This window comes from Stegodyphus dumicola, chromosome 4, assembly GCF_044657685.1.
Source record: "Stegodyphus dumicola isolate Sdum_Otavi_A_Nest chromosome 4, ASM4465768v1".
NCBI classification, from domain to species: domain Eukaryota; kingdom Metazoa; phylum Arthropoda; class Arachnida; order Araneae; family Eresidae; genus Stegodyphus; species Stegodyphus dumicola.
In genome coordinates, this window is record NC_140771.1 from 205,797,541 (window position 1) to 205,820,628 (window position 23,088).

The 23,088-nt window shown below is 32.9% G+C and overlaps 1 protein-coding gene across 1 annotated transcript in view; it reads left to right on the forward strand.

The window, feature by feature from the left end:
- Nucleotides 1-23,088, forward strand: part of LOC118202034 (neural cell adhesion molecule 2-like) — an 83,700-nt gene that overhangs the window by 9,824 nt on the left and 50,788 nt on the right. Inside the window, exons 3-6 of the mRNA XM_085814406.1 lie at nucleotides 103-444; nucleotides 1,465-1,572; nucleotides 3,114-3,329; nucleotides 4,880-5,173. Of these exons, the coding sequence (XP_085670532.1) occupies nucleotides 103-444; nucleotides 1,465-1,572; nucleotides 3,114-3,329; nucleotides 4,880-5,173 (960 nt within the window). The remainder of the gene's footprint in view (nucleotides 1-102; nucleotides 445-1,464; nucleotides 1,573-3,113; nucleotides 3,330-4,879; nucleotides 5,174-23,088) is intronic.

Here is a 23,088-nt window from a genome sequence, read left to right on the forward strand (position 1 = left end):
TTTTTGGCCGTTGTGAACTGCGGATATCGAATCTGTAGATAGGAGATACGACTGTATATAAATCACTTTTTTTTTCTTATAATGTGCTTTTATTTGTAACAGAGGTTTTGCTTGTTGAAACATGCCCGGAAACTACAGCAGCACTTCCATGTCCGGCACTAACACCTGTGGAAAATGATGATCGCTCTTTAGCTGCATTCTGGTATAAGGATGACGAAGTGAAACCTTTCTATATGGTTGATGGCCGAGCAACTCCATCTATTGAAAGTGGAATACATCGTAAGCTGTCCGATTTGGGCTTAAGATCTAGGTTTAATGTCTCCATCATACCGGCCATCTTATACGTGGATGTGGAATCTAGAGAGGATGCTGGCGTTTATGTTTGCAGAGTAGACTGGTACAAATCATTAACAAGGACTTCAACCGTGGAATTTAAAGTACTAGGTAAGTAATAATCCTTTTTATTAATTCCTTAATTTTTAATGTGTTAAGTATATTAAAAGGTCAGAAGTCATAAGATATCTCTCCAATGTCTGACTGATTCTTCTCCAAATTTCGATTGAGCAGTCACCCATCAAGGAATGGAGTAACGAACTGAGATTCGGTGCATATTGCTAAATACATTTACATTTTTTAAACACATAATATAGTTTATTTAGACCGTCTTCAACCGCGTCCAAAAAGGTCATTTTGGAGCAACGTACTGGCAGAGACGTAATGATCCTTTGCCGTGCCTTTATTGTTTGCAGGACGGTATGGGAGGGGAACACCCCTCGTGGTTGAAATTTAAGAAAATTACAGTTGCAATTAAAAAAAAAAATTACAAATACGCCGAAAACGATATCTGTTCCTGTTGGTCATCAGATGATTAACATATATATTGTTTCATTTTCAAGTAAAACTTAAGAGGTGAATCCTAAGCTCATCATTTTTTCACCCTCAATAATATTCATATGACATAAAATATAGTAGCTGAATTACTTAATGCACTGGACTGGAGTTTCTTTTTACTGAATAAATAATTTATTTTGCAATTAAGTAGCGCAAAATAATTTTGCATTTAAAGAAAATACAAGTAAACTTCCTTTGAGAAATTATGCGCTTTCCTGAATATCTGTTTTCAGTTTGGAAAGCTTTTTCGCTTTTGTCTTTAAAGATGTTTCTGTAATGAATATATTCCCCGCTGCTCTCATTTAGTAAGATAGTGCATTTATTAATTGAAAGTTTATCAGAAGCAGAATTTTACTGTCCTGAAAAAGTTTTGCTTCAACATGCTTCGGTTTTTTTAAGATATATCTTTATTTACAATTTCATGTTAAAGGTTTTTGCATACTAAATTATTTTTAAAAAGTTACTTCCTTGCTATTTTCTTTTATACTATGCCACTATTAGCTAGGATTTTCTTTAAGTTGCTGCAAAGTAATAAAACTGCAACTATTTTCCTGTTAATCTTTCTTTCATTAGCACCCACACCAAAGCTAACTATATACGAAAGAGAAAAGGTGCTGACTGATGTAGCAGGACCTTATAAAGAAGGCTCGGATTTGGAGCTAACTTGCGAACTGACCGGAGGTAAAATTTGCATAATTCATAAATGGCCTATCAATATCAATAATTTGTATAGTAATTGATAAGCTACATAGTGTAACATAAGTAATAATTAATAAGCTACATAAGTAATTAATAAGCTACATAGTCAAAATTAATTTCATACATAAACGCTATTTGTAATGTTATCGAAAGTAATGTATGAAATGAAAAAGTGTACATCCTTTATAAATTCACAAAACGTAAACTCCACATGTAGTTATATGAAAAATTATGTTGAGTTAATACTATATAGTTATTTGGACAGTCATTATAATTGGATAGGCTTATAAAAATATAAAAATATTTTGACTCGGAAAACTGCGATTTTATTAGGTGTATTTCATCTTTTTAATGCATATATTCACTTTGCTTTCATGAATTTGAAGTGTTCATTACAAAAGCTTTCGAACAAAATTCGGCTTTCATTTTCAAAACAAGATTCACGTGTCTGATTTTTTCTTTCCCATTTCTTCTTCATTTAAGCTCTTAAGAAGCCACAAAATTAATAACAGAACCAATTTATCTCTCTGGTTATGTGTTTATCGTGACTATGTAGAACATCTTCCCTTAACACTCTCATGAGGGTTCCGTTCATTTCTTTTTCCGTTGTATTATGATTTATAGAAACATATCTTCTGTCCTCAAGATACAAGTACTATTTATAGTTATGGAGTATCACAGCTGCTGGACTCTTTGCATCCATCTCTACAATGTATGGGAAAATGAATAATTAAAAGAAAAATGGAAAAGAAATGCTGTAATAAAAAGGAAATAAAAAAATTCACTTTCAATATTCCTGCATTTGTTTACAGCATCCAGTTTACGAATCAAGAAATTTCTGCATTGCAGTAGATTAGTGTTTTACACGCATGTAATCTGGTTGTACTTAATACAGTTACTTAAAATAAATAAATAAATAATTAAATAAAAATAAAGGTCACAGTTTCATGAATTTTTTGGCACTCAACTCCACGTAAGGTTATTATATATAGCCAGATTGGTAAGCAATGAAAGTAATATTAGTTAGTAAGTCTCACTTTCATTAATATACATGTATTACTGCTAATGTGCATTTCATCAACGATGGGATCTGGGGCCGATGCTGGCTAGAAGTTCTTGTCTTAACCACGAGACTCTGACTTAACAGTTTGCGATTTTGCTTTTTGAAGCTATGGGAATGGTTAAGATTTTTCCTGTATATTACCTGCAATTCTCCCATACCTAGAACACAAGGTCATCGATAGCATTTAAACCAATTAATGGTAACATATTATAGCAAGAAACAACTTTCGTATAGATCTGGGCAGCGGAATAAAAAGCTATAATATTGAACATCTGAAAGCAGAATAAATGCCGGAAAAAAAATTCGCGAGCTTTCTTGAGCAATTTTAAAAAAGTCAATTCCAATTTCAAGTGTAGAATGTGTAATGATTTCTGAAACCCCAGATTCATTTTGAATAACCTAAAATATAAATACTGTAGGCTTTTCTTTTTATTTATTTATTTCTGTTGCTGTTCGATAGGGGAATCAGGCCCACTGCAAGTTCTCTGGGCTATCAAGGGCAACATCGTCGACTCCACTTTTCGAGCCCTTCCGAATGGCAGGCGAAGGAATGATTATGTCATGCGGAGCCTGGAACGGAGTCTCTGGATGGTCGCTATCACATGCTTGGCGGTGAAGGATCGCAACTCAACTGGAGATCCCTTCCTCATCACTTCCGTACAGCTTGATCTGTTCTGTATGTTAGTGTCTCGTAGGTTGCTTAACGCAAAAATTGTTGTACGTTTATGCTTTTATTATAAACTGGTTATATTCTTACTTCCTGAGTAGATAAAAGCTCTTAGTGCCTCTAGTATTTCAATTATCCTTGTTTATACTGTGATACTGTACAGCAGACCCTCTGTAAGACGATCATATTCTGTGTGATTTTGATCATTTCTTGATGTGATGTTTTAAAGAGAGGATAGTCAATAATAATATTTGTTTACGCTCTTTGCTTCAAAAGGCTGAAATCCCAAAATATATATTCTGTGAAACCTTGTCTGAGATGACCACCCATGAAAAAGACTAATTTTGCTAAGAATATAAATGTACAGTGGTATTGAAGATCATTATTCTATAACATCCACAAATCAGAATTACCTGGAACCGTTTATCGACGTTTTAGAGAGGTTTTGCTGTATGTTGCAATTTTCAAATTATACTTTTTAAATTTTCCCTTTCCCTCTTAACTCTAAAGATTTCTAAATTTACTTTCCTTGAGCTATGTATGTGTCAGGTATTTTTTAACATTCTTCTTCAGAAAATTTACAGGTTTTGAATAGATTCTGTATCCATTTTCAGTTGAGAAATGTGTTACTTCATTTTAAATCAAAAAATAAATGGAAAGGAAAGAACAAATGGACCTAAATCAACGAAAGAAAATTTTTACTACATCAAATAATATATCTGAAATTTCCAATAATTCAATAAGCATGCATATAAATTTATATGTTTTCAGCATTTACAACATTTTTTAACTAACAGTCTTATGTCATATAATATGCTCTTCTTTATCCTAGTAGATGTTTCTGTAGCTTCACATGACTTTTTAATCACATTAATTATTACAAAAATTTGTTTGCTTTGTCTTACAAATTACACAAAATTTGTCTTACAAGATGCGTAAACGCAGATATGCTTTTCGAAATCAGCATGAAAAAAGCATTAAAAAATATGTGTTACTTTTAATATGTTGAGAAACTTTTCTAAAAATATAGACTCCATTGCTTTTATATAACTTAAGTCTAACTGCACTGTTGAATAACAACAACTGTTATTTAAATTATATGGTATTGACACTGCAGTAATAATTAATTTGTTCGGTCAAAGTCAAAGGAAGCATCCACTGTGTATCTATATTTGATATAAATTAATGTAGCCAACCGTTTAATGGTGCTTCAGGTAATCTTACTCTTTGGAATAATTTCCGATTTTTTGCGGAGAAAGAATGCAGTTAAGAACTTCAAAAAGTTACGCCTAATAATTCTGAAAGCGTAGGCCTAATCATTCTTATTATCGAGCGATGTATTAACTATGTAAATAAATGTACATCTGCACCGCATATGCCGCTGGAATATATAGTTTAAAAGAACTTTTGTAGAAACTGAAACATCGTCGTGTTAGTATCCTTTCTCTAGGAATTTTGATTGCTAAAAACATAAAAATATTTTGTAGCTATTTTATTTTCACTCTATTTTCTAGCTTACTGGTGTATACTCTACAGAATTTTTCTTTTTTATCTTAAAGTAAAACCTCTTGGTGTCCGAATCACACCCAATCACGGCACTTGCAGGGAAGGCACTATGTTGGAAGTTTATTGTCGAACATGGGGTTCTAAACCACCTGCAGAAATAACATGGTGGATGAAAAATTTCCGTCTCTACAATGTGTCCGGATATTCTTCTGACTTCGATTCATCTTCTAGTATCTTGAGCCTATTCCCTCTTGCATCCGATCACGGGAAGATCATAACTTGTCGAGCAGAAAACACCAAGTTTCAGAACTTTATAATGACGGACAACATAACTCTAAATGTCACATGTAAGTTACAATTTCGATAGCAAAATTCATTTTATAGAAATTATTTCCTGTGATTATTGTGTTCTAAATGTTCAAAAATAGAATATTGTTTATAATGATATTTTTATCTTTCTTTCTCCTCCCCCCCTTTTTTAAGTCGTTTCTTGTAAAAATCGTGGGAAATTTCTTTTCACTAATGTGAAAAAATTCACATACGTAATATCGTATGTAACAGTTTTAATTAAAACTGTAATTTAAATTCTCAACTAACTTTAGAACTATTGTGCCCAACCCGTGCTGCTCAGTTCCTGTTATTCGTATACCAGCGGTCGAACGGTAAAATCGCTGAACACAGGTCGTTCCGACCTGGGTTCGATTCCAGGCGAACGGGCTGGCTACATAAACGTTTTCATGGTTTTCCTGACGTGTAACGTGCATACGAGCCAGTTTCCTTTAGAAAAACCTAAACGAAAGCATCCCGCCACTCATGCGGATAGCCCTAGTGTGCTGTGCCGTAATAAACTAAAGCAAATCAAATCAGATCCTGTTGATATTACGTGAGTCGCTACTTTTAACTGAAAAATGAACAAAAATTGTGACGCTAAATTTGGAAATAATAAATGATTAGACGAATTTTGAATATATCTGTTTGCAAAAATTAACCGATCAACCTTTTTTAAGACCAAAAGAAACAAATAAATTGTTCAAAGAACGAAAGCATTATAAACTGAAATGAATTTAGGGCAGTCTCCTTTTAACAGCAATCATTTAAGTCTTTCTGGTACCTTGTTTGAATAAAAACATGTAAACCGAAAATAAACTATCTTATTGGTTGTAAGTTTATGAATTTTAAGAAAAAAATTTGCGATTTCAGAAAACATAGTTGTGTTTCAGTATCTTTGCTACCTTATTCCAACAGGTATCAAATCAACCATGAACTTGAAACGTAGAATTGTTATTAGATATATAGTGTGAAAAATCGTGTACTGAAATAGATTTTTGTTAGTTGTACATATTTAAAGAATAGTTTTGAGCTTCTCTTAGATATTCTCTGGTCTCGAGCTTCTCTCTCTTTTTTAAACCATGCGTTTTGGTAGTAACTTTTTTCTTATGTGAAGCATGCGACAAAGTATGTTAAAAGCTGCTGTCAAGTCTTTTCTTTTTTTCTTTAGCATATTATAAACAGGTGCAACGATTTTCAAGAATGACAGAAGTAAGAAGAAATTACTAGTCATTAAGGAATAAAATAAAAATTAATTTCGAAATTTTAAGCTTTTAATAAAACCGTTTAATCGAAATTTAGTGAAATCAAGTATTAAAGATTAAATTCTTTATAATATGATAAACCTTCTTTTTTCAACAAATTTTATTTTTTATAGAATTATTTTCAAAAATTAAAATCTGTCTACGAAAATATTAGTTTTATAACTTAAAGCTGATAAATACCATGAAATTAAAAGCTCTTAAAAATTTTCATATTTAAATCTTAAGATAACTCCTTTTACAAGATATTATTTTATACACATTAATTAGAAGTTAAATTTAATTTCTTCTGTTTGCAGTCAGCATTATATGACTTTTATCAATTACAGACAAATACTTTCAAACCCAAAACAGAAAAGTCTAGGAGACACTAACACAAAAAGAAGCTCTGTAATTAAGAATCAAAATGTAAATCAATTTATGAATTATATGCCTCTGGATGCTTAGTTTTTGATATTTCAAATGTCTCTGAACATCCAATAGTAGAAGAATAAATTATTCGCTCACTTTAAATTTAAGAGAGAGAAAAATCGAGATCGTTATCGAGTGCGCCAATCAACCTCCAGAGCATCTAACTGAAAATGAGCAAATGGAGGAGGTTCGCTGAAATGGAAAGAATGCAGGGTATGCGGCTACTTTCTCGATCACTAGAGTTAGGGGTGAGGGGGACGATCATAACCGTTTGACGTCCGTAGTATTTTTTTCTATCCTGCATGTCACAAACCAGATTCAGCGTTCACATTAAAAATGCTGCGATTTTTTTATTGATAAAATCTTTTTGATATGAAAGGAAATGTAACTTTATGAAACTGAAATATTAACTAGTTAAATTATGGTCGTTAATAAATACTAAAGCGTAGCTTTTGTCAATTATTCGGAAGGGCTGTTTGGAAGAGCTGTTTTTGGCTAAGAAGCTCGAAAAGACTGGACACCAATTTTCTAGAATATTCAAAAAGTGAAAACATGTGTAGATCATACAACCAGTAGATCACACAATTCAAACACTTTTCAAGCAGAGATTACTTTTTAAAGAAATCTAAATTATTAGAATTACGCATGCTTCGAAGAAAAAAATCCAATACAAAAAATTTCTAAATTTTGAGAGAAAAAATATGGGATTAAGTTTATATTTGGAATTTTCTCAAAAGCTCTGCATAAATTAAATTTAATAGTGTAGTATCTAACCAAGAGATGATGAAGTTTTTTACGCTGACCTGTAAACAAAATCGGAAAATGCTTGACGCTGTTCGCCTCTCTGGATAGGAATAGGAAATAATTCTTTTTAAACTCATTTTATTTTTAAAAAACATCGCAGTTAAATCACGTGTGATGAGTTTAAAGTGAGAAAAAGTGGATAAAAAATCAGTGATATATAACAGAGGTAGCCAAACTTCATTTCAGTAAAGGCCACATGTTCCGAACGGTACAGGTCAGTTCGACGCCAATGTTTCGACGCCAACGGTTCGACGCGTGGTCACTTCGACACGAGGTCATTTCGATGCGGTGTCAATTCGACGCCATACTTTTTTTTGCTTTTGTTTAACGCCATACTTTTCGTAGTTTTATTTATTTTTAGAATAAGTTTGCATCATCATTCAAATAGATGCGATATGCCTGATATAATATATATTATAATAGATTTTTTTGAGATAGACACAGAATTCATTTTCCCTGCTTAAACATACTCCAGAATTGGAAATGTGCTTGACGATATTACATACCTAACTTGTAAGTAAACATTTATCATCTTAAGTATATAATCCCTCACTTTGAGTATGAAGCTATTGTTAACTGACCCTCCCCATGGACCGACTCGTATGTGTCAGAGTACTGATACCTGTATGTGTCAGATTAGGGGGGGGTGTAACTTCAGAACACCCGTGTTGGGTGCAGGAAAAGACAGGTTGTCTTTTAAAATATTTATTTTGAAAACTTAATAAGAAATTAACGACGCTAAAATGCGTCGACATTCACTTGTTTACAGCATCAAAAGCTTTTTACACAAAGCTCTCTCCTCGTTTTGTTAAAAACCTGGAAAGAGAATAATTAGTCCCTTATGACCGGAAACCACACTAGGGGAGTTTTCGTTGCACCTTTCTTCCAAAGGTCTGCTGTCCATTCTGTCGCTGAGAAAAAAAAAATAGTTCTCATTAAGCACCTGGTAATCCGAGAGGTGCATACGTCTGAACGTCCAGGGGTTATGAAATCGCTTCAGATTTGTCGTTATCTATTGACGATTATCAACGTCAACGTGGATATTTTTTTAGCTTTTCCTATGCTGTAAGGAAATTTGTAACTACTACTTTTAGAAAAAATTATTTTAAATCTGAACTAATAGAAAATTTCAAACAAGCAATTTTCTCTTGCAGTTTTTGTGCTTTTTATTGGTGTAAATAAGTAAAAATACTATTTAATAAATAAGTAAAAAGTGTAAATAAGTAAAAATACTATAATATTTTTTTATTTACTGTTAATTTAATTTATTAGCCCAAAGGGGCGGTAGCCTAGAAAGGCTGTTAGTTTCGAAGCGGCATTTTGCGCTGTTTTACTATAAATGTCCGTGTCTTCTTGCAAATTGTTGTTACAAAATATTATCGCCCTGTATTATATTTAAAAAAATAAATAATGAATAATCTGCATGAATACATGTATGTTTCTCACACTGTGACAAAAACGACAGTATCTGGAGCCATCAAATTTTGACTAATGTAATGCTCCACCCGAACATGGGCCGAATTTCGAATTTGTTTTAATCTATTTCCTATTTTGTAAAACTTTAACGAATTTTTTATTAACAAACTCAACGAGTTCAGAGCGAGCATTGTACGGAAAATAACAGTTTTCATCTCCAGTGCGGAAATTCTAAAGATACGCTGTTTTCAAATGTATGTGATTTACGGGCGAAGAACATGATATTCAATAAATATAGGTAACACACAAAACGTTAAAAAAACGGTACCTTTTGGCGGTAATATAAAATCTGAGTGCTTCTAGATTTTACTTTACCTTTTTTTTCCCTTCATTACGCTCAGAAAATTTTATGCTCCGAATTTTATAAATTACTAAAATAAATATTCCACTTTAATGTTAATAAGTTAATGATGATATAATCAAATAAATGATTGTTTTGTAATGTTATTATAGTTTTGAAAATGGTCATTAAATTAAAAAAATTATCAGATCTTGTTTAATTTTACCTTATTGATTTCAAAGCATCATGTACTATCAATCTTATTTAATTTTACGTTATTTGTACGCAAAATTAAGTTCATAAATTTTGTGCTTAGAGTTTTCACCGTTTAACCAAAGTAAAGATGTTTGTACAAGAATTACGCGTGAAAAAAATGCGCGAAATGCAGTAAAAAGTGCTTTAATGAGATATATTAAATCCTATTTGGAAAAAACCGTGGTTTTCATAATCTCATCACTATACAACATATCACATTTAATAATTAAAAAGAGTTATGTGATACAAATGCCATATGTTTCAGTGTTAAAGTAAACCAGATCGTCCCTACTCTTTCTTGCCGACATGTCGGTGACGCGCCTCCCGCCCATTGGGTTAGTCTGTCTCTTATAAGGTCCATGATTATAAAATGTACAGTGTAACGAGTATGTGTAGCAGTGTGTTAACATGCAACGTAACCAGGAGACCGAATGCAGAAAAATCTGATACTTTGCTCTTGTATGGCTATGTACTGTCTTGATTTCGGGGTCTAGCTTTAGATATTTGCGGGATCTGGACGGTACCCGACTATACAAGCCGCCCGGGTATCCGGACCTGCTCTCACTTGTCGCCTGTTTCTGAAATTTTTGTCGACAGAACTCCTTAGCTACTCAACTTAAGCATAACTTTTTAAGAATACAAACGTAATGCAACAGGACAATGTAGCGAATTTGAGGTTGCACTAACTATAGAATAAGCAAAATAAAAATTTCCTGCCGTTTGCATAACTGACAGCATATAGTTTCTATTTACAATTACAGAATTGCACTTTATGCTTAAAAGACGACTATTCAACTGCTGTCTTAATCAAATATGAGTAAAATTGATTTCATTTATTTCAATGAGTAAATTACAATTAAATAGCTTAAAATCAAGACGTGACAGGTGGATATTTAAAGCTGTGTGGAATAATTCTGTTACGGGATAATAAATTAGATTTATTTCCTCTTGTTATTTTATGAAAAAAATAACATCGATATTGTAATAACAAAAATATCGCTCAGGGCTTAATTTCTAAAATTAGAAGTGGAAGACCTCCAGGAGAGGTAAATAAAGATAAATGCATAAGATAATAATCAAAATTAAATAATTCGTAAAAAAATTTAAGAAATCATATATTAAATTAATAAAATGAGCAAATTGGTGGCTAATAAATAAAAGTATTGGGGCTTATCTTGTATTGAAGTACGACTTAATTTAAAATTTTACTTAAATCTAAAAAGTTCGAGCTCCGATCGGTTCCGCCTTAATTTAAGCCCTGACCGCTCTAACAGTAAAACGATTAATTAGTCTCTTTACCAGTTTCTTTTTTGTACATTGTATACTAATTTGCATCTTCTAAAGAGAATGCAGGAATTATAGAAATATCAGAATCAATAAGACAGAACACCTAAAAATTTTAATTTTTAATTAGAAAAAAAGCAAATTTTCCATTATGAGAAAAACATTTAATGGGTGAATAACAACTAAAGACGTCCAGCTAGTTAGTTAAACTTTCTGTACCTAACTGCAAACAAACCTTTAGAAGTTACCTCTATGTGTTGCCGAATTATCGCCACTTTTTAATACTTATTGTGGATGCAAGATAATTCAAAATGTAAAGGTTAAAAAAATAATACAAAAAAAGTTATTCACTTCTTGTTGATTGCTACTCACTGGAAATCCGTAACAAAGAACGTCTATTCTTTGTCTGTAAGGTATTGGCTGGATTAAAACTCTAGCAATTTCATGTGAAGTTACAACATTAATTGGTTCAGACAGAAAGAAACACAGCTAACTTTCAACGTTTATCAACTGTGGCAGTGCCAAGCGTTCACTTCTAGGACATGATGCACTTCAAAAAGTACCCGCGCCCAAACATCCACTCAGAATCACATACCATTTCCTTCTCAATTTGACACATGTTCGCTTGCCGTAAGATTTGTACAGATCTCTGGATTGAGCAATTGCGTGGAAACAATCAATTTAATACTAACAAATTAGTAAAATTTAAATATCACAAGTGCAGTTTTCGATTACAAAATAACTTATATCCGTCAGTGCATCTTTATTTTACTTTAAAACCAACGTCTTTATGATGAATATTTATAGCTGTGGGGAATAATTCTATTAGAAAGGCAATAAATAAGATTTGTTTCATTTTGTTATTTGATATAAAAAATTTCGATACCCTATAAATAAAGCCATAATTACGAATGCAGAAACCACAACAAATAATAAAAGTAAAGCAAATCTTTCATAAAGTAATATTCCAATTTAGAAAACGGAATAAGAAAACAAATGAAATTAATTAGTGAACGCAATTTTGCAAACAAAAACGTTCTGTTGAAAATAATTAAAATTATAATTAAGTATGAAAAGATTGATTAAAAAATCTAAATTAAAAAAAAAGGAAGTAAAATATCAAAAGAAAGTGAAAAAAAAATTTCATTAGAAAAGAACATCTTTCTTTAAAATACTTTAAATCTCCTTAACCAATAAAACAAAGGAATTCTTAATACTCATTTATGTTTATTTGTGAACTGCTGGTAATTGAGTTAAAAAAAAAAAAAAAAAAAAAAAAAAAAAAAACTTTTGAAGCAGGAAATGGGAAAAATTAACATTAAAATTAAATTTATTACCGCAGTCTTGAATTTATTGCCAGTTAAGCTGTAAAACCTCATGATACTCACGCATATAAAGTGCGTGAAATTTTTAGTTGACATATTTGTTGCCTTATATACCTATATATTTCTTATGGAAAGTAGATCAATCATTAATTTAGAGGTTATAACCGTTCTTCTTTCGTATGTGGGTAAAACTATAGTTAACATTCCATTTACTGTGATAATATCGGGAACGTTGTTTATAATTAAGTAAAAATCCTGGTTATTTAAAGGGAAATTAATGAAACACAGAGGCTGTATTATAATTATCAGAAAAAATACTATTAACAACTTATGTGTATGTTAAACATACTATAGCAATAACAAGCAAGTAAGTTGCATACATTTTCTTGCTGCTGTAGTGTTTGACCACTGTTCTTCGGTGTGTTCTTGTTATAACTTACCTGTATCATCAAACAATTTTATCTAGAATAATAACTTCATTTGGTTACTTAAATCAATATTCAAAACAAAAATAATATATGGAGATACGAAACAGTAAACATTATTAGAAATAAAGAAACTAAGCTACAAACGGCATAAAAGAACAGTATTTAGAGGAAAACATGTACGAAGTCATAGAGCCTTGTGTAAACAAAAATCGGTTAGAATGTTTTGCTTTTGATTTGTACGATGTTTATGCGTTTCAAATTACGCACATTTAAATTATTCGTACCTACTCTTGTGAATAAAACCTTCAAATACTATAACACCATTTTGCTGTCGGTGCTATTGTTCCGCGCACTTTGTATATGTGTGTATTTTTTTGGATTATTGGCACTTTCAAGCAGGGACATTTCAACAAAGAAAAATTCATTATTAGAGGAGTGATAGCAGCTTGTATAGTTTAGTGGCACTTCGCACAAAATCACATCTTCTTGCTCATCATTTGATAACTTGAAACACCGTCTTTGATTATTAATTTTAAAGCTACTGCACAAATATGGATTTCAATAAATTGTTTATGTATATATATATATATATATATAAAATGAAAAATATAAAATATCTACCTTTCTAATAATAAATTAAGTATAGCCCTTTTGCTCCCCTCTTTATTCTAAAAATAGCAAAGCAGTAACTTTGCTAACATAATCTTTTAATTCTGAAATGTTATTCATCATCTGATCTCTGCTCGTTGCGTATCTGAAATTTGATTCCTTTAATGTAAACATTTCTGTCACATAATCCGAAAAGTAACTGTGTGTTGGTATAAGCAGTCTTTGCTGCGTAATCTCTCTACATAGGACGGATGTTTCACATGCCACTCTGCCATAAATTTGCTTGCTTATCTCAACTACTACTAATAATCATGGGCAGTTCGCTTAAAAATCTTATTGCCAGCAGATTTTATTTCTCCTTGGGTATTTCTACGCGTTCCCATTACTTTATTGCAGTATGATTTAGTGCCATTGACCAAGCAGCCTATTAATCATTAATCGCTTTCCTATCCGCTTTTTGCTTTAGTGTTGTACTGTGTATAAAAAATTATAAAAAATACCCCCCCCCCTCGAAAAAAAAAACTGAAATGTTTCAGATTTTAAATTACGTCTAAAGGTTTTTTTTTAACATTTTGTGTGTTACATTTATTTATTAAATATCATGTTCTTCGCACTTAAACATAAAATTCAGTTCAACAGAAATATCGCAAAATAGTTAAAACATTGGCATTGCTCGCTTTGAAATACTTAAGTTTGTTAATAAAAAATTCATTTAAGTTTTACAAAATAGGAAATCGATAATAAAACAAATTCCAAATTTCAAATTTGGTGTTCCAGATGCCCATATTCGTAGGAGGATTAAGTCATTCAGAATTCGATGGCTCTATGAACCGTTGTTTTATCACAATGCGATAAATATACGTACATTTATTCAGATTTTTCATTATTTAATTTCTTATATATATAATATAACACAGCGCGATAATACTTTGTGGTAACAGTTTGAAAAGTGATTCACCGTTTGTAGCGAATCGACGCAAAACGAAAACAATAGTCCTTCAGGGACAAAGTCCAGGGGCGTAGCTAGAATTTCCAGCGTCCGGGGACAACTGAAGAATTTGCGCCCCTTTCTGTGTGCCAAGAATGGAAAACATTTCATTAAAAAATTTCATAGCATTAGTTTGGCGCCCCTTGGATGCTGCGCCCGGGGACAGATGTCCCCCCTTGCCCCACCCTAGCTACGCCACTGACAAAGCCCATTTGGACTAAAAATTATAAATAAAATGCGAAAATTAAAAAAAAAAGAAAGAAAATCTGAGAGGTTTCAGATTTTAAATTATTTTTTACATATTTGTAGGGAATTTTGGAATTTACCGGTAATGAATTTAATTTCTGTCATGTCTTTGAGTGGTGACCCCGTGCACTCGGAGTAGCAGTGGTTTGAGAGAAATTTTTAGGGAGCCTCTGTCATGTCGGATTGGGAGTCCGGAGCGGCAGCAAGATTTGCCTGCTTCTACCTCTCAGGGAAATTTAAGACTGGCGACCCATCCCTTGCCTGATATAGGAATCTGGTTGGGTCTCTTAAGCCTAGGCAGTGATTAGGTTCTGTTGTTTGATTTACTGCTAAGCAGTCCAAAAATGCATGTCTATATTCCTTAGGCCAGCCTGATTTATAACAAATCAAAACTGAGCTTGAAAAAATAGTTGCACAATTTGGTAATTTTGGCATACATTTAGATGACACGCTTTGTCATAACCATTTCATCGAAATCATTCCATTTACGAGAAAAAACAATAATGGAGTGCAAAGATGTTTAATGAATATAATTGAAGCTCATACTCTTTTTTGGTGTTTACAGTAAGTTATAAAAGTAAATCTACCAAGGAATTAGTTCTTTTTTCTTTTCAGTGTATTACAGCCAGTTGTATTACTTTTTAAATGTATGCTTTATTATTATTATTATTATTATGCAAGATTTTTAATTTCATATCCTTCAGTTTTAGTTTGAATTTGGAACATTTCCTTTTCAAGTCACATTTATTCTATCATATATCAAACTCTATTTTATTTTGGCAAAATTTTTAGCGCATAAACATTAATTGGCGGCTTCTTTGTGAAAATGCTTAGCAGGTAGAATTAAAAACATTTTACCCACAACATACCTCTCTTTAACCGACTGGCCTTTGCTGAAGAGAATATAAGGAAAAAAATTCTAGGTGATATTTAAGATTCGGCAAATCTTTCATTCTCATTTAACTAACCTACTGAGTAGCCAATTTGAATGCTTGTTAAAATTCAAATTCTTTTGTAATTTAGACCGCATCGCTTAAAAATAATGGTTTGCTGACAGTGAAGGATTAAATTTCTTGATCAAGAAATCCATCAGTATTATCTATTATTACGCGACGAACTAAAAAAATCTGACGATTTTTGTAAAGCCTGCATTTCCTAGATTGCTTTAGAAGTTCCAAGAAAAATTTCATTTGAAGTATTATTTTCCGATCTGTTTAATAGTGTAAAGACTGAAAGTCTGCATAAATTTGACCGTTAGACAAAGATATATAAGACAAATTCAACATTAAATAAAAGAAAATTATGTTTCAAATTTTGAAACGTTTCTGCGGAATATTATGTAGTCATCATAGGTTACGTACATCTGAAGAAGAGGATAAAAAATTAACTTCAAGACAAAGAAATTAGGTAAATTAAAATTCTGTTTTTGATTTGTTATTGAAATACAAATTTATAAAATGGAAATTTGATACTTTTCGTTAAACTTTCTTTAGCAATTTTTTTTTTTGGGGGGGGGGGCTCTTGAAGCCTGTCTACTGTGTAAAATCAAAATTTGGTATGTATAGATATTCGAGTTTCAGTATCTTGCAGCGTTTTTATAAATCTCTGTTTATATTTGTGTATCCAGCTACCAAATTTACATGGAGTTTTCAAGTCTGGAGCCAGTCTTTAAATTCTTTATCGGCTTGGATCACCAAATGCCAAGTACAAAACTTAAGTAGACCCTGTTTCGAATCTGAAGACACGGGTGGGCTGTACAGATACTTTTCATACTGATTCTTTTCTGTACTGATTCTGTACTTTCTGTACTGATTTTGCTGTACTGATTCTTTTCATACGTAACGTGAATTCAACCAGTTTCCTTTAAAAAAACATTCACAAACGCATTTCTTCCCATAACCAGATAGGTTCACGAAGAAAGCTTTGCTTTTATCACGTGCCCTCCAAAATCCAATCATGTATATGCTCTGTTACGTTTTTTACAAGAATGTGTTTAAATGATTCCCCCCTCTCAGGAACCCATCTACTGTATGAAATCAAAATTCGCAAATTTTATAGTGTTGCGTGCGTGCGTACGGGTTCGTTATGAACTGAATGCACAAGTCCCATGAGAAATGAATAAAATTTCTTATTATCATAACAAATAAAACAAAATACTTAAATTTCCTCAGATATTCGTACAATATCCCAATATCTCACAGTAGTTATCTTTCAAACTACTAAAACGTTCTAGAGAACTTAATTCAAAGCAGAGAAACTTAGAAAAAGCTAATCCGATCTCGCCGCGAATTCGCTAACAACAACAGTTTTCTAAACAACTCATAAAACAACTACTAATTGAGAGATTTTCCTCCTTTTATAAGCTTTTCAACTAACGCACAAGCACATTCTGGTATTTTCTCGATTTTTCCCGAAAAAGAAAAAGCGTACAATTACGAGATATCGTTTTATTAAACGCGCGTGCTTCTGTATTTTTCATTTTCTAGGCATAACTTTCTCTTCAAATAAGTCGCCAGCAGCATTGCACGAGGAAATGACACAATTTAATAAAAATTCTATTTAAAAATAGCTAATTCAATACAAAAACCGTAGCACTGCCCCCTTCCCAAGGACCGCACGTCCCGGGCAGTGCAATCCCTGGATAGGAAGCCAAATAAAACTAAGGCAGGGATGGGCAAACTCCGGCCCACCGGAAGGTTCTATCCGGCCCGCGGATAGAATTTTAATTTCCCGGTCCGAGGAAAATTTAAAAGAAAATATATATTTCTATATTATACATCCATCTCCTTTTCTACTTTGTTTAAATATTATTTTTTCAAAAGACTGAGGATCTTTTTACTTTCTCTATTTTTGTTCTACAAAACATAAATCGACGGAAATAGCAAGCACAGATAGCTTTCAATCCGTAAAGTGTTAAAAGCGGCACTCACAGGCAATTTCGAGATTTTTCTTCAGTCCGTGCAATCTGAATACTCTGATGTACTGTATTACACGAAAGTAAGGTGGCTTAGTGCAGCCGGTGTTTTCGATCGAGTGTGGCAGCTCAAAGGCGACACTGTGTCGTCCGTGAGAAAAAGTGTTCTGCGGAGTGCGAAATGTTAGAAGACACAGAATGGCTTTCGAACTTTGCATTTTTCGTAGATCTTCTTTGTCGTATGAGCAACCTGAATGTCAAGATGCAAGGGAAAAATCGATTTATCGGCGATATCTGGACCCATCTCAAAGCTTTTAAACTAAAACTTAATCTGTTTGCTGGGCAACTAACTAAGAACGACTTGTCTCATTTTCCGAAGTTAAATTCAAAACTCTCAGTAAATGAAGAGAAGTTTAAGAATTATGAAGATGGCTTGAAAAAATTGCATTTTGTGTTCGAACGCAGTTTTGAAGCTTTCAGTGCCATTCAAACAGAAATGTTTATTTTTACTATGCCATTCAACGTAAAATGTGAAGCAGTGAGGTCAGATTTGCAGCTTGATTTAATTGAGTTTCAATCTAATAATCATCTCAAACAGTTGTTCCTAAATAAGTTATAGTTTTAAAAATCATTATCGAAAGTAAGTTTCTCAAATTTAATACCTCACGCCCAGAAAATCAGTGTTATGTTTGCTTCATTTAATATACGTAAACCAGTGTTTTCAATGATGAACCTTAGAAAGAATTATTTCAGAAGTAGACTGGCCAGATGAGTATTTAGCCTCGTTCCTTAGAATCAGTATATCTCACTTCGAACCTCGATATAAGGAATTTTTAAAAATGAAATCTAAATTTCATTCATCTCATTAACATATTTAAATTGTAATACTTGTATATTGTTTTTAAAATTTTAGAAAAATTTATCTTGGCTCGCCAACTTTTTTTTTTTTTTTTTTTTTAATTTTTGGCGCGTGACCGACAAAGTTTGCCCATCCCTGAACTAAGGTATCAATGCAATAATAAACATTATATTACAATAACAAACAACATAAACAATAATTGCAATAGTAATTTAAAACAATTCAAATACTAAATATAAATCAAATACTAAATATAAGCTAAATCAAATACACATTTAGAAACAAAAAGCACCATGGTCTTATACTATTTATACTACGTACAATTATTTATATTACGTACTATGGGCATAGTAATGAGCTAACCTGTCGTAATGAAAGACTTTAGGTTTAGAGTTCGATGACTTACGGATCCGAATCACGACGTCGTTCTGTCTGTAGGACTGTGTAAGGACCATTACAAGGTGACTGTAATTTAGGACTGACTCCTTTTCGTCGAATCGAGATCCATAACCACACCTTGCCTCCTTCGTTGAATCGATGTCCCAGCAGGTCTCGTGTCGTATTAGGGTCTTCACCTTTTCCCTCGCCAAGTTGACTCGCTCTTGCACACTTCAAACCGGACCTGGAGATCTTGGACGTATTCTTCAGGCGATGAAGGTGCATCCGGAGAGCAACCAAACAAGACATCACATGGAAGACGAGGGTCACGACCGATGAGCACCTGGCATGGAGAATAGCCGGTAGTCTGGTGTTTCTCTTCGACACTAGTATAATTTTGGCAGTTTTCTGAGCAGGGTCTTTCAGACAAGACATCGGCTTTCCAGGTAAGGATACCTTTTGATGATGGATAACTGTGTCCTCTGATGCTAAAAGCAATCTTGTTTTTGAAATCCAAGGAAAAATTGTATTTCCTTAAAAAGTCCAGTCCGAGTATGCAAGGATCTGTAATTTCTGCCACATATGCCGTGTGATGGTAGGCGGCACTTCGAAACGTGAGGTTCACATTTAACTTCCCATCTATGTCCATTTTATCACCAGACGCAGTCTAGAGGGTAACACAGGATGGCGTCCAAATGAGTTTTTCTTTAAACTGTTGAGCTAAATTTCTCCGAATGATGGTAACATTAGCTCCTGTGTCAATGATCATATTGCAAGGGACTCCATCGATATACCCATTGATGGATAGTCTATTACTGTTGCCACTCACTGCAGAAATCGAGCGCTTTAAAGCAGTGTTTTTCATTATCTGGCAACCTCCGTTCGTCGATATGGCCATTAATTTGTTTCCTCCGTCGTTGCTGGGAAATGGTCTTATTTTTCACACCCTGGGGTGTTCTGCAGTTCCTTCGTACGTGACTTTCAGCTCCATAGTTGCACTCCATAGTTGCTTCAGCACTTTGGTTTCTGGTCACTCCTTTTTCGTCCGATGGCATTTAATTGTCTGTTTAACTCATCTGTCTTATTTTCCGTGTTCTGGGGTGTTCTGCAGTTCTTTCGTATGTGGCCTTCAACACCGCAGTTCCAGCACTTTACGGTCGGTTTCGTTTCACCAATATTCCATTTAAAGGCATTCACGGGTCTTGTCAAATCATCCGTTTTATTTTCCGTGCCCTAGGGTGTTCTGCGATGCCGTCGTATGTGGCCTTCAGTGCCACATTTACAACACCTTAGAGGCAGTTTGTTCTCACTGCTACTCCGTATCAAAGCTTGTTGACTTGTTTGGATAAATCTTCTAAACGGGTCATCAACAGATCCACTAGCTCGTGGACTAGCGCAGCTCTCACTGAGTAGCGATCTCTACGAGTTGCTTCTGGGCTGTCTCGAATTTCATGGCGTACACTAGAGCGCTTTTTACGTTCTTGACATGCGTCATTGCAGTGCTTTCTGTATTGCAGGATCTCGAATGCCGTCGATGAAATATTGCAGCGACAGGATTTCCCTTGTTTCTGTTGGGCACTCCGAGAAGGAGAGATGGGACAGCCTTTCAACATCCGTGACAGTGTTTCCGTGGGCTTATGTTGACGGGATTTTAATTCAAGCTTGCTGGAATCTTTTATACATTTCTCGCCAAAGCGCAGCTCGAATGCGTCGGATAAAGCTTCCAAATCTAGCCTTTGGTTTTCCGGAAGAGTCTGAAGAATATCCGCTGCGTCTGCTCTCAAAGAAGTGGCGATATGACAGGCCTTAGCTTTGGAATCTCATCCATTCGCATCCGCCACGATAGAAAATTGTGTCTTATCACTTGCCAGGAGGTCTTCCCGTCATATGTAGATAGTTTCAGAACGGGACGAGCAGGCATGGGTAAAAATTTAAAATCATCAGAAATGCTCCCTGCCGTTACGAATTTGGTATTAACTTCTTTAGCGACTGTAGAAACCCTGTCATCAATTTGTTGTTCGACGGCAGAAACTCTCTCTTCTATATGTCCTTTTACAGAAGAAACTCTTTCTTCAGTTTTATCTTTTACAGAAGAAACGTTTTCTTCAATTTTTTAGACTTTATTTTCGACAGCGTCTATTTTGTCTTCGATAGCCTCGAATTTACTATCTATTACGCAGGTAGTTTCTCTTTTCATTTCCTCTTTCAATCTTTCTTGAACTGCTTTCATCTCGTCTTTAAGGAATCCTTGGCCCAAGTTCATCTCTTCTTTAACTGATTCTTGACCAGCTTTAATCTCTTCTTTAAATGCAGCAAAGGCTGCTTAACTAAAGTAATCCTGTAAATGTTTGCGGAAATTAATAGTTAAATTAAAAAAGAAAACTTAACATGAGATCTATTATAACAATATTGCTATACATTTGGAACACTGTTTTATATATCTTAAATAAATTTAAATTATTATGATAAGAAGAGTTTTCTAAAATTTATCTGGAAGAAAAGAATTAGATAAACAGTACTGCAAATTAATATAATCAATCAAGCCTCTCAATAAATAAAAGCTTATTTTTTAACGAAAAATTAAAAACTGGGATGCAAAAGTTTGTGTAATATACTTGGAAATATCTGAACATATAATTAATTAGAAACGTATAATTAAATTAATAAGAAGCTAATTAACAGCAACATTAAGCTTAATTTCATTTAATCTAAAACAAACAATCGATCAGGAGCTCCGCATAACTGAAGTTTTATTGGTATTTTACATGGATTTGTGTATAAAATAAAAGTTGCACTTGTGAAACAAGTGAATAATGTGCTGATAGTCAACAGGAATTAAAATACAGTGGTTAAAAATATGACTACTTGGTTACTAAATAATGTAATGATAGTCTACAGGAATTAAAATACAGTGGTTAAAAATATGACTACTCAGAAGGTATGCATAGTTGCCATAGCTAGAGAAATTGAATGATTATAGAAAACTCATAAAGCGCTACAGTGTAAAAGGAAAATTCTGGAATAAACATGCTAAGAAAATTAGATGGAGAAATAACCCTTAATTTATTGATATCCATATAAACTCTATGCTTTTGGAAAAATGTTACATATAATTTGCACATAGGTATCAATCACAGAAACCGAGTTAATTTCTTTCCTTATTATTTCTTATTAAAGGGATTTTTAAAGAGATATACTAAGGTGAACATTTTTGGAGTATTTTTAAAGAATAAATTGAAAAAAGTATTTTTACTTCATGAACTGAAATTTATAAGTACACACACACACACACACACACACACACACAAAAAAAAAAAAAAAAAAAAAAAAAAAAAAAAAAAAAAAAAAGAAAAGAAAAGAAAAGAAAAGAAAAAAGAAAAAAGCTGGAGGATCTCTGGGATTAGAAACTCGGGTCGAACTACCAATGTTTAGCGACTTTTCCGCTTGATCGTAAGATCTTTTGAAATTAAGCTGAACAATATATTAAAGAAAGTAGAAGATACAGCACATGTAAAAACAAAAGTGGGCTGAATTATAGATTTACATGTTTGGTGAATGAGTTAAACATAGATAAGTATGCTATTATGAAATATTAAGAATGTAGCATAAAAGCATCGATGAAGAAGGCAATGGAAATCTAAAACATTATAATCTAAATGTATAATATTATCAGTATATGCTATTAATTTCAATACTGCTGAAAAAATTATAAATGAATAATATTATAAATCACACGAACTCGTTGCATCATAAATTACACCAGTTAGAAATATTATTAGCGTGATTTAGCGACCATCTTTGTTTGCAAATAATTTCAAATAATTAATTTTACAAATAGTTCAGCCTGAAACTAGATTGGAAAATAAGCTGCATGCTGAAGATTAAGATACAAGGTGTTAGAAACACATTCTATTGATTAGAGTTATGATGCAAGAATTTATAAAAATTATCATTTTAATATAAATTGGCATAAATACAATACAAAATATCTAAATTCTACATACATGAAAACTTGAATACAGAGCAACAGTATGTGAAAAAGGAATGGGTTAAAAGGGAACTGAAAATCCCAAGATATGAATATAAGGGAGTAGTATAAGACTACAACGCTCCCCTTCACTTGCATATTATGTGCCATACTTGAGAATAAGAATAACAACAACATTATGGTGATAATGTTGAATTTCCCTTTTAAATTTTCCCTTTTAAAACTACAACGCTTATCAAAGATTAACCTTCACTTAGGTTTGTACAATACCAAACCTAAGAATAACAATACTTCCCAATACGCTTTCATCGATTATCAGGATTTCAGAATTTTCCATTACCCTATCATACCATGATAACGCAATCATACATTTTTCCGATGCAGCACTTAGTCTTTTTATGATAATGTAAGTTTATTGTTACTCATAC